Source organism: Macaca thibetana, chromosome 8 (assembly GCF_024542745.1).
Source record: "Macaca thibetana thibetana isolate TM-01 chromosome 8, ASM2454274v1, whole genome shotgun sequence".
NCBI lineage: Eukaryota > Metazoa > Chordata > Mammalia > Primates > Cercopithecidae > Macaca > Macaca thibetana.
Window position 1 is genome coordinate 112403453 of NC_065585.1, and position 12431 is coordinate 112415883.

General features: G+C 33.7%; 1 protein-coding gene across 14 annotated transcripts in view; it reads right to left on the bottom strand.

Annotated features, from left to right (window-relative positions):
• WRN (WRN RecQ like helicase) overlaps positions 1 to 12431 on the bottom strand; it is a 139077-nt gene that overhangs the window by 77096 nt on the left and 49550 nt on the right. For 13 of the 14 annotated variants that reach the window (XM_050802423.1, XM_050802412.1, XM_050802413.1 and 10 more), the window contains 7 exons: positions 11367 to 11447; positions 9909 to 9989; positions 7263 to 7404; positions 6202 to 6277; positions 4701 to 4768; positions 4311 to 4419; positions 3486 to 3554 (listed from right to left, as the gene is read on the bottom strand). In XM_050802423.1, coding sequence (XP_050658380.1) covers positions 3486 to 3554; positions 4311 to 4419; positions 4701 to 4768; positions 6202 to 6277; positions 7263 to 7404; positions 9909 to 9989; positions 11367 to 11447 — 626 coding nt within the window. The remainder of the gene's footprint in view (positions 1 to 3485; positions 3555 to 4310; positions 4420 to 4700; positions 4769 to 6201; positions 6278 to 7262; positions 7405 to 9908; positions 9990 to 11366; positions 11448 to 12431) is intronic. The other variant, XM_050802422.1, reaches the window with a different exon arrangement.

The following is a 12431-nucleotide window of genomic DNA, read 5'->3' on the forward strand; positions in this document are numbered from 1 at the left end:
ATGCAAAAGCGTTGAAAATGTATGTTCATAAAAAAATTGGTACACAAATGTTCATAGCACCATTATTCATAACAGCCAAAAAGGAAAAAACCCAAATGTCCATCCCTGATGAACGAGTTTTTTAAAATGTGTATGCCCATACTATGGAATATTATTCAGTCATAAAAAAAGACTAAATGAAGTACTGATATGATTATGCTAAGAAGAAGCCAGACACAAAAGACCATGTACTGTATGAGTTCATTTATAGACATATCCAGAATAGGCAAATCATAGAGACAGAAAATAGACTAGTGGTTGGAAGTGGGTAGAACAGAGACAAAAGGCCAGGCAGATTGGCTCACGCCTGTAATCCCAGTGTTCTGGAAGGCTGAAGTGGGACAATTACTTGAGCCCAGGAGTTTGAGAACAACCTAGGCAACAGAGCAAAATCTCATCTCTATTAAAAATAAAACAAATTAGCCAGGTATGGTAACTTGTGCCTACAGTTCCAGCACTCAGGAGACTGAGGTGGAAAGATCGATTGAGCCCAGGAAATCAAGGCTGCAGTGAACCATGATCATGCCAGTGCACTCCAGCCCGGGCGACAGAGGGAGACCCTGTCTCAGAAAAAAAGAAAAGAAAATAAAAGGGACAATAGGGAATGACCACATAATGGGTACGGAAATTCTTTTGGGAGTTAGGAAAATGTTCTGGAATTAATATATATTAATATTACATATAATATATATTATATAGTATTACTATATATTATATAGTAATAATGTTATATATTATATATTATACTATATATTATTACTACACCAAAACCCACTGGACTTTAGTAACGATTAAAATGGTAAAAGTGGCCGGGCACAGTGGCTCATACCTATAATCCCAGCACTTTGGGAGGCCGAGGAGGGCAGATCACGAGGTCAGGAGATAGAGACCATTCCTGCCTAACACGGTGAAACCCCGTCTCTACTAAAAATATTTTAAAAATATATAAAAAAAATTAGCCGGGCATGGTGGCAGACACCTGTAGTCCCAGCTACTTGGGAGGCTGAGGCAGGAGAATGGCGTGAACCTAGGGGATGGAGCTTGCAGTGAGCCGAGATCAAGCCACTGTGCTCCAGCTTGGGCAACAGAGCAAGACTCCATCTCAAAATAAAATAAAATTTAAAAATGGTAAAAGTTATGTTCTGTGAATTTTATCTCAATTAGAAAAAACAAAGTTAAACATATATCCATCACATGTTCCAGTCATTCCATTTCTTCATATAAAATCAATAAAATGAAAACATATGTCCATATGAAGACTTATATATGAATGTTCACAGCAGCTTTATTTGTAATAACTCAAAACTGGAAACAATCCAAATGTCTATCAGGTGAATGGATAAACAAGTTGTTGGATATCCATAAAATGTAATCCACTTAACAATAAGAGGAATGAACTATTACTCAATGTAATAACACGGATGAATCTCAAAATAATTATACTGCATTATTTAAACCAGACAAAAAAAAAGAGCACATAAAATATGATTGACTCCGTGTATACATAATTTTAGAAAACGCAAACTAGTCTATGGTAACAGGAAGAAGATCAGCAATTACCTGGTGACTGGGATTGAAACAAAAAGGTAAACTTTGTGGGTGATGAATATGTTCATTAACTGGATTGTGATGATGGTTTCATGAGTGCATAACTGTGCCAAAACTTACCAAATTATACTTTCTTAGCATATAAAATTTATTGTAAGTCAATTACACCTCAATAAAGGTGATTTAAAATGCTTAGAAAAAAGAAAGCATGTTCACAAAAAAGATTTTTATAAGGATGTGTATAGCAGCTTTATTAGAAACGGTCCAAAACTAGAAAAATAGCCTAGGTGTCTATCAATAAGAAAATGTAAAAACAAACTGTGCTATATTCAATGAAATACAATAAAATAACACTCAGATATTTTTAAAAACAAACAAACAAACAAACAACTATGCCAAGTGCAGTGGTTCACGCCTGTAATCCCGGCACTTTGGAAGGCCAAGGCAGGAGGATCGCTTTCTCATTTTATCTCAGAAAAAACAAAGTTAAACATATATCCACCACAGGATCCAGTCATCCCACTCCTTGATATTATCAATAAAATGAAAACATATGTCCATACAAAGACTTATATGTGAATGTTCATAGCAGCTTTATTTGTAATAATCCAAAACTGGAAGCAATCCTGAGGTCAGGAGTTCAAGACCAGCCTGGGCAACCAAGGAAGCTCCTGTCTCTACAAAAAATTTAATAATTAGCCAGGCATGGTGGAACATGCCTGTAGCCCTAGGTACTTGGGAGGCAGGAGGATAGCTTGAGCCCACAAGTTAGAGGCTGCAGTAAGCTATGATTGCACCACTGTACTCTAGCCTGGGTGACAGGACACGGTGTCTCTAAAAAAACAAAAACAAAACAAAACAAAACCAAAAACTACTGATACATGCAACAGCATGGAAGAATCTCAGAAACATTACACCAAATGAAAGAAGTCTCACACAAAAGAGTTCATATTGTGCGAACACATTTATACGGCATTCTACCAAACTATGGCAGAGAAAATCAGAGCAGAGGCTTGCCTAGGATGGAGGATGGAAGGACAGACTGGGGAGAGACATGAAGAAACTTTCTAGAGTGTCAGTAATATTCTGTATCTTGTCAGAGGTTTGGTTTACATCTTTGTATGTATTTATCAAAACTCAGTAAATACATGTGTATCTCATGTGTATGTATATACTAATATGTATGTAAAGAAAGCAGCTGCTTAATGGGCAGGGGTGTTCTTTTGGGAGTGATGAAAATGTTCTAAATTAGAACATGCATATATATGCATATATATTAATATATGTGTGTGTATGTATATGTATGTGTATATATGTTTGTGTGTGTGTACATATATATACACACAGGCACACAAAATGGGTGTGTGTATGTGTGGCTGAGATGATATTCTCCTTAGGAATTACATCATGATAGAATTGGTTGGGCAAGAGACCTAGAATCCAGTCCCTGATCAGTCAGTCATTGAGTGACTTCGGGCAAATTACTTGTCTCTGATCCTCAGTTTTCTCATCTATAAAATGAGATAAATCTTGATACTCTCCAACTTCTCTTCCAAAACCAAAATTTTTATAATTCTATGACTACAATGCGAATCTTATAGCCCAAGAACTGAGAATAACAGATTTCTTCAAGTTTGAAGGATTTAAAAAGTAACAGTCCTGCAAAGGTACTATAAAAAGAAAGTGCATTTTAAAATCATGGACTTTTTTTCAGGCATTTAATAAAATTTGTTTGTGTACAAAAGTCTCTCATATACCACAGACATCTGACCACATGATTAGAAATCACAGAAATTACTCACAACTTCCTCAGCAACATGTAATTCACCCATGTAACAAACTTGCTCATGCAGCCCCATGAATCCAAAATAAAAGTTGAGGGAAAAAAAATTACTCACAATTTAATGTCTGTTAGAACATTTTCTGACTGTGCTGATCCAAGGAAGCAAGTTGGGATGTTGGACATTCTATAAGAAGAAAAACAAATATTCTGGCCCCATGTACACATTACACATATCAATTTGATTCTTAAGTGAGCAAGAATAAAGAAATATAATAATGTATACTCTGATTCTTTGCTAGAACCTATTCCTTCTATCTAACTGTATGTTTGTACTCATTAACCAACAGTAGGGTAACTATAGTTAACAACAATAATACTGTATATTTCAAAGCAACTCGAAGAAAAGATTAGAAATGTTCCCAGCACAAAGAAATGATAAATGTTCAAGCTGATGAAGATGAACAAATGCCCTGATTTGATCAAGTGTATTTGATATGAGTGTATCAAAATACTACATTACCCCATGAATATGTAAAGATATTATGTATCAATTTAAAAACAGATTGCAAGCTCAGGTTGAAGAAGCTGAAAAATTTTTCATAGATAAAAAATATACTTCCATGTATACACTTCTTATCAAGCTAAAAAGCAAGCATAATAGAAACAAAATAATTTTGAGATATTCAATGTAAACCAGCATAAAGTAATAATGTTTTTTAAAAGAATTTTATCAGGGCCACCTGATAGCTTTGAATTACAGAGAACACAAGAAAGAAGATAAGCTCTTCCACTAAAGTGTCATTTATTACTAATAAAGATAAAGCAATACCTGCAGAAATGTGTTATTGTGAACTAGATTTTAACATGCATGATGGATCAGATGTTTCATCCGTAGAAGAAAAAAAGAGGGTGATGTTGCAGCAATGATAACATGACTTACTTAAGCTGTAGCACTTGGTCTTCCATCAGAGAAATAAGGGGAGAGATGACAAGGCCAATCTTGCCTACATAAACAGGTGGATACTGGAAGCACAAACTCTTTCCATATCCTTGAAATGAAAAAAATACGCTCATAGAAATAAAAATAAACCTTTGACGCTTTCATTTCTTTTTACAATGTACTTATACAGATGAATGGTCAATACTAGTATGCTATCTTTCTAAAAGTTAATTGATACATAAATCTGAGCATCTGTTCTCTGTTCACTCTCTTCTATATTTTACATCATTTGTAGTTGCATTTGTATTTTGAGAGTTTAATGAAAGATTATTTCAAACTCTTCATGCTTTATTTTTAAAGGATTAGGTTATTTGCTTAAATACAACTTACCAGTTGCCATGACAGCAACATTATCTCTTCTTTCTTCCAATACTGAATGAATCACTTTCCATTGAACTCTTGAAGGTAAAAAGCAAAAAGCTATTTTGTTTTATTAATAAGAAACCCAAGGTACAAATTAAAATCCATTCAATTTTTCATTTCCTTTAATAGAATTTATTTTCGAACTTCATACATAAATCTGCACAAACTTGGAACTTTAAAGCAATGAATGCCATTTGACCAACCTTCCATTCAAGCTAACTAACAACTACCATTTGGTATATGTATTAAATTTCATTACATACATCTAAAGTAAAAAACAGATTCTAAGTTTCATACTAGATATCCAAAAGAATCAATACTTCAAAATAATAAGAGAAATGTTCCAGGGACAAGAACTGACTGAAAAGGGAAATAAGGGAACTCTGTGCGGTGATGATAATGATATCTCTTGATAACAATTTGGGTTACATGGGTATGCACATGTATACTTAAAATTTGCAAATGTACATTTAAAAAGTTTTTATTTCCTTATGTGCAAATTCTACATCAAAAGAAAAAACTGTAAGTAAATATTTAACTTGTTAATAATTTACATGTTGAAATCCTTAGGCGGAAGTGTAATGGTGTCCTCAATTGACCCTGAGATGCATATTAAAACTGGAATGAATTAATGGATGGATAGAGAGTTGATACGTGATAAAACAAGTATAGTAATGATAGTAGAATTTAGGTGGTGGGAATACAGACATGCACAGAAAAAAAATTCTTTCAACTTTACTACATCTTAGAAAATTTTCTTAATATCATGGGAAAAACCAATTGGAGAGGTGGTCTTCTGGCATGCTGTTAATGACCTATTCTTAACTAAGTGCTGGCTACGGGGTGCCCAGTTTATGAAAATTCATTGATCTCTACACCATGCGCACTTTTCTGTATGTAAGACATAAATGAAAAATGTTTAAGATCAAAAGAAAAGAGGAAAGAAATACTTCAGTGGATTACATTTTAAATTCTCAGAATAGGAAAAATCCAGTCTAGATTTTCTTATGCTTATTAGTTTTATTCACATTTACTTGTTCATCTCATTCTTATTCATCTCATTTAATCCTTACAAAAATGTGCCCGCTAGATGTAAACATATTTTGAGTACATTAAAATAGATAAGATTATCACTATTCCTCAAATTGTTGTATTAAGAACTTCTAGTACATCTGCATGTTCTGGGTAATATACACAAAACAGGCACATAGACACTCATTTAATGAAAAACAAGTCAGTATTAAATTAACACTTTTTTATAAGTATCTTTAAACAAGTTTCTACTCAGAACTGCTCAGTTAAAGGAAAACCATTTCTCCTCACTTATAAAAAACAATTTGCAGAAATGAATTTTATACAAATTATCACTTTGAAATAATTTTGTAGTCACACAGAAAAAACAGTGTGGCATGTATAACCATAAAGAGAATACTAAATATGTGATTTGATTAACTGAGATTATACTCACGGTTTAAAACTGGAATGGCCAAAGTACATCTTGAGGCAAGTAACTTGCTCTTCATTGGGTGCTGGCAACAAAGAGTCTTGAAATAAAATAAAATGGGCATTTATGTTCAAATAGAAAAATACCACATAGAGGGAGAAAACAGGTCATTTCATTGGCTTCTTTGAAAGAATACAGTGATAGCTATCATGGGTTAATGTTTTCTATTTTTCAATTTCAATATAAATTGGTCTTCTGGGTACCATATATGACACTTGGATTACTTTTAAGTATTAGAATTTTGTTGTGATTCACACTTTGCCAGGACTATTAAAAAAAAAAAAAAAAAAACTGATGTTTTAGAATCAGGAATACTTCTAAAGGCTAACATTTAGATGTTATAACATAACAATCCAAATGTGATAATATAACCAACCTTCAATTAATGGTAATCAGAAATTACATTAGTGCTACACTAAAAAAGTCCACAGATAAAATAAAATCTTTGTTTTAGTTACCTAAAGCTAAATGTAGTTACACCTAAATTTAGTTACCAAAATCTCATTTAGTTTAGTTACCTAAATCTAATTTAGTTAGGAAAAGATAGTTACCTACATCTTTGGTCAAAATTCTAACTGCACAGCACAATGAAGTTATGTTAGCTCTGCCCAACTCACTTTCCCTGTCCACAGTGAGCTTGAAAGATTCCTGAGTAGCCAAGAAAGGGCAATACAAAGAATCAAGATAATTTACCACGAAACAATGAAAGTTCATTATTAGAGTTCTCAGCTTTAATAATTCTAAATGAGAACTATAATGATTTGGAGAAATCACATCTGTATTTAATACAAAAAAACAAAGGGAAAGGTATTTTTATTATCATAATGCAACTATTACTCTATTTTTGTAAGTAGTAAGATTGTGCTTTATGGAGACAAAAGCACTAAGGAGACAAAAGCTTATAAGGATCCAATAATTATATGCCACAAAATCCCTGACCTCCAAACCATCCAAAACTGGATCCTAAGTTAAATTCAGTGGTAGGAATCACAGGTGAGTCATTTCAAACACACTCCAGTGCTTACCCTTATCATCATCTTCTTCCTCTTCATTAGCTTCATTTTCATCATCTTCTTCTTCTTTAGTTGGAAGACCCAGATTTCTTTCCATATCTAAGCATTTAGAATGAGTTGGTTCTACCGTGCCACTATTGAGGTTTTCTAAAGACTGAAAGTTTAAAAGAAATTTTAAAAGCAAAACCACTGACAGTGTCGTATCTTTTTCACCAAACACAAAAGGACTATTATTAACAGGGCCTACAATTTTGTTGAAAGCTGGCAGATGTGCAAGCCATACTACAAAAGAACATGTGTGCTCCAGTTTAAATATGTGCTCATGAATGGTTTCTAAGGCGCAAGGCCAAAGATGGAACATTTCCAGCATAAACAAGGCTCATTAATACCATATAATAAACTGCCCCTGGGGAAAGCTATCATAAATTTTACATTTGGATAATTTAAAACATTTTTTCTTTATTGCACTTCAATATTTTCGATTCCCAAGTAGTAAATGTGGATTTTAATGTTATTTTTGTAACAAGTTTCTCTATATCATGTGTCAGTCACATTATTTTTAAATAAGGCTGAAACTATAAGCAAACAATAAATGTGCTTTGGAATTCTCAAAACAACAAAAGATTCCAATCATTTTAGAAAAGGAATTTTACAAACGTGAAATGAAGTTATTTGTTTTTATTTTGGCTTGACAGTATCTGACATTCTCCCCTAAATAAAGATTATCTATTTCAAGAATATTTCAAAATTGTTTCATCTATAACATTTTTTAACCATGAAGAGACAGGAAGACTTTATGAAACTACAGTTTTTGCTTTCTCTTTTTATTAAACCTTTTATTTAATATTTTCATTTTGAAGGTTTTTTTTTAAAAAGTATGTTCATTTCAAGCCTGAAGGCAAAAAAAAGAAGTGCTTCTGTTTCTGTTTGTTTTATTTAATTCAAGTCCACACACATACTTAGAATGCATTTTTAAAATAGAGTTCTCTAATATGGGCATCCAGGTTGCTTTCTAAGAGATTTAACATATATGTTTGTAGACGTCCACAAGTTTCCTATAAATGTACTATCGGAACAGTACTTCTCAGAGAAATGGATAATTAATAACAAAATACAATTCAGTATTTATGTTCTAGTTTTACTGTTAGCTAATATTTATTAAACACTTACTAAATGTCAGGCTCTCTACTAAACTCTTTACAAGCAACATCTTAAATAATAATTATAAAACTGAGTATCAAAGATGCTAAGAAACTTCCCCAAAGTCACACAGCTACTAACTGGAAAAGCTGGGATTCAAACCTACATCTGAATTCACAATCTAGTCTTTTTTTGTTGTTTAATTGAGACAGGGTCTCACTCTGTCACCCAGGCTGGAGTGCAGTGGCATGGTCACGGCTAACTGCAGCCTCAACCTCCCCAGGCTCAGGTGATCCTCCCACCTCAGCCTCCCAAGTAGCTGGGACTACAGGCGCACGCCACCACACCCAGTCAATTCTTGTATTCTTCTGTAGAGACGGGGTTTTGCCATGTTGCCCAGGCTGGTCTCAAACTCCTGGAATGAAGTGATCCTACTGCCTCGGCCTCCCAAAGTGCTGAGATTACATGACTGAGCCACCATGCCTGGCCCTAGAATATACATTCTTACTCACTACTTGGCCTCAAAACTAAAAAAGTCAGGAAATTAATCTCATTTCATAAAAATAAAAAAACTCATCAACCTAAAGATTAGGAATAAAAAAATGCATAATGGAGAACCTCTGTGTTTTTCTTCATTTTTTACTTAATTTAGCTACACTGGCTTTTCTTATTATACATCTTTGGTTCATAACACCTGACAAAGAAATTAGAGGTAAAGGAATAGAAAATATATAAATTACAAACTAGTATGTTCAATCTCGATAATAAATGAGAGTAAAACTGAACCATTTAATCCATTTGAAAATTATATAAAATACCCATAGTAAATAATACCAAAGGAAGAAAAGATGATTATTGAATGTATAAAAACAAAACTTCCAAATAAAAACGGATACACATGAATTGGAAGAAAGGAAATGCAACTTCAATACTGGAGAGCTGAATCGCTACCCATATTCCAGGAAAAAATTACAAGAAAGTAACACAAGAAGGAACACAGGGCTGGATGCAGCGGCTCATGCCTGCAATCCCAGCACATTGGGAGGCTGAGGCCAGGGGATCACTTGAGCCCAGGAGTTTAAGACCACCCTGGGCAACATGGTGAAACCCCATCTCTACAAAAAATACAAAAATAAGCCAGATGTGGTGGTGCATGCCTGCAATCCCAGCTACTCGGGAGGCTCATGCAGAAGGATCACTTGAGCCCAGGAGGTGAAGGTTGCAGTGAGCCGAGATGGCGCAACTGCACTCCAGCCTGGGTGACAGAGTGAGACCCTATTTCAAAATAAAAAACAAGAAGGAACAAAGAAAGCACATTTAAAATTAGTATATTACCTCTAACCCATTATTCACAGACTACGTAAAAGAAACATGAACTGGAAAATGTGAAATCTAATGTTACGTAATTACTAGCAATTTTATTGTGGTGGAACCTGGTTTAGAATTAGTTAATATTTTACTTAATTAAATGTGCTTTGGAAAGAACTTGAAGTAATGTTTTTGTAATTGTAAACATACCTTAAGCATCTCCATTTCTAAATCTTCATCACTCTCAATTACATAGGATGTATCGTTTTCATTATTAGTGGGAGATAAATGCTTTAAAAAAAGTATTAAGCATTAATTTCCAGTATAATTGACTTCATATCCTCTTTTCTGCAGAATAAAGCTCCTATGTACTAGATATCTTTAGACAACTTCCTCTTCCCTAATGAATATATAACATATATTTACATGTTTATATGATAGATAAAAAAAGAAGAGAGAGAAGAATGAGCAAAGAAAGAACCAAAGAGAAAGAAAGTAATACAGTTAGGAATACAAAGTTAGATAAAGAGACAAAATAAAATCCCTGCTCTAAACAAGAATACAAAATGACAAGTTCAACTCAGGTTAAACAATGTCAAACTGTGTCTCCCAAACTTTTTGAGTATAAGAACTCTTCACAACGTTGAAAAATGCCGTACAAAGAACAATAGTAGTTCTTTGACATCCACTGATTTAAAAAGATTGCAAAAAACTACTATGATTGTAATATCTTTAAATAAATCAGTATTTTACCAATAGCATTCTCTATATCATTGAAAAGTAGTATCAGAGATGTTATTTATTCAGTCTATTGCCAATGTTTGGGTATGAGGAAACTTTTCAATAATTTGGCAATCTCCAGGAACTAAGTGTCCAACAAGATGGGATCCCCCACAAAAATCCATAGAAAGAAAACTCTCAAAAAATGCCAAACATTTAAACAGAAAGTAGGAAAAGGAAGTACAGCCTTCATTAACCTGCAAAATGTAAGCAATAAAAAAAATTGAAAATAAACTTTTTACTAGGAAGAAAAGTTTTTTTTTAAGTTATTTTACTTCTTATTTAATAAAGAAAACAATACTAATAATTAGTACCCAATAAAAATGGCAATAATTGGTGTAAAAGATGGCAGTCAAATCATGAAATCCAAGGCCAGGTGCGGTGGCTCACACCTGTAATCCCAGCACTTTGGGAGGCCAAGGCGGGTGGATCACTTGAGGTCAGGAATTCGAGACCAGCATGGATAACATGTTGAAACCCTGTCTCTACTAAAAACATAAAAATTATCCAGGCATGATGGTGCATGCCCGTAATCCCAGCTACTCGGGAGGCTCATGCAGAAGGATCACTTGAGCCCAGGAGGTGAAGGTTGCAGTGAGCCGAGATGGCGCAACTGCACTCCAGCCTGGGTGACAGAGTGAGACCCTATTTCAAAATAAAAAACAAGAAGGAACAAGAAAAGCACATTTAAAATTAGTATATTATCTCTAACCCATTATTTATACACTACGTAAAAGAAAAATGAATTGGAAAATGTGAAATCTAATGTTACGTAATTACTAGCAATTTTATTGTGGTGGAACCTGGTTTAGAATTAGTTAATATTTTACTTAATTAAATGTGCTTTGGAAAGAACTTGAAGTAATGTTTCTGTAATTGTAAGCATACCTTAAGCATCTCCATTTCTAAATCTTCATCACTCTCAATTACATAGGACGTATCGTTTTCATTATTAGTGGGAGACAAATGCTTTAAAAAAAGTATTAAGCATTAATTTCCAGTATAATTGACTTCATATCCTCTTTTCTGCAGAATAAAGCTCCTATGTACTAGATATCTTTAGACAACTTCCTCTTCCCTAATGGATATATAATATATATTTACATGTTTATGTGATAGATAAAAAAGGGAGAGAAGAATGAACAAAGAAACAGAGAACCAAAGAGAAAGAAAGAAATATAGTTAGGAATACAAAGTTAGATAAAGAGACAAAATAAAATCCCTGCTCTAAACAAGAATACAAAATGACAAGTTCAATTCAGGTTAAACAATGTCAAACTGTGTCTCCCAAACTTTTTGAGTATAAGAACTCTTCACAACGTTGAAAAATGCCGTACAAAGAACAATAGTAGTTCTTTGACATCCACTGATTTAAAAAAGATTGCAAAAAACTACTATGATTGTAGTATCTTTAAATAAATCAGTATTTTACCAATAGCATTCTCTATATCATTGAAAAGTAGTGTCAGAGATGTTATTTATTCAGTCTATTGCCAATGTTTGGGTATGAGGAAACTTTTCAATAATTTGGCAATCTCCAGGAACTAAGCGTCCAACAAGATGGGATTCCGCGACAAAAATCCATAGAAAGAAAACCCTCAAAAAATGCCAAATATTTAAACAGGAAGTAGGAAAAAGAAGTACAGCCTTTATTAACCTGCAAAATTTAAGCAATAAAAAAAACTGAAAATAAGCTTTTTACTAGGAAAAAAAGTTCTATTTTTTAAAAGTTCTTTTACTTCTTATTTAATGAATAAAGAAAACACTACTAATAATTGGTACCCAATAAAAAATGGCAGTAATTGGTGTAAAAGATGTCAGCCAAATCACGAAATCTAAGGCCAGGTGCAGTGACTCACACCTGTAATCCCAGCACTTTGGGAGGCCAAGGCAGGCGGATCACTTGAGGTCAGGAGTTCGAGATCAGCATGGCCAACATGGTGAAACCCCGTC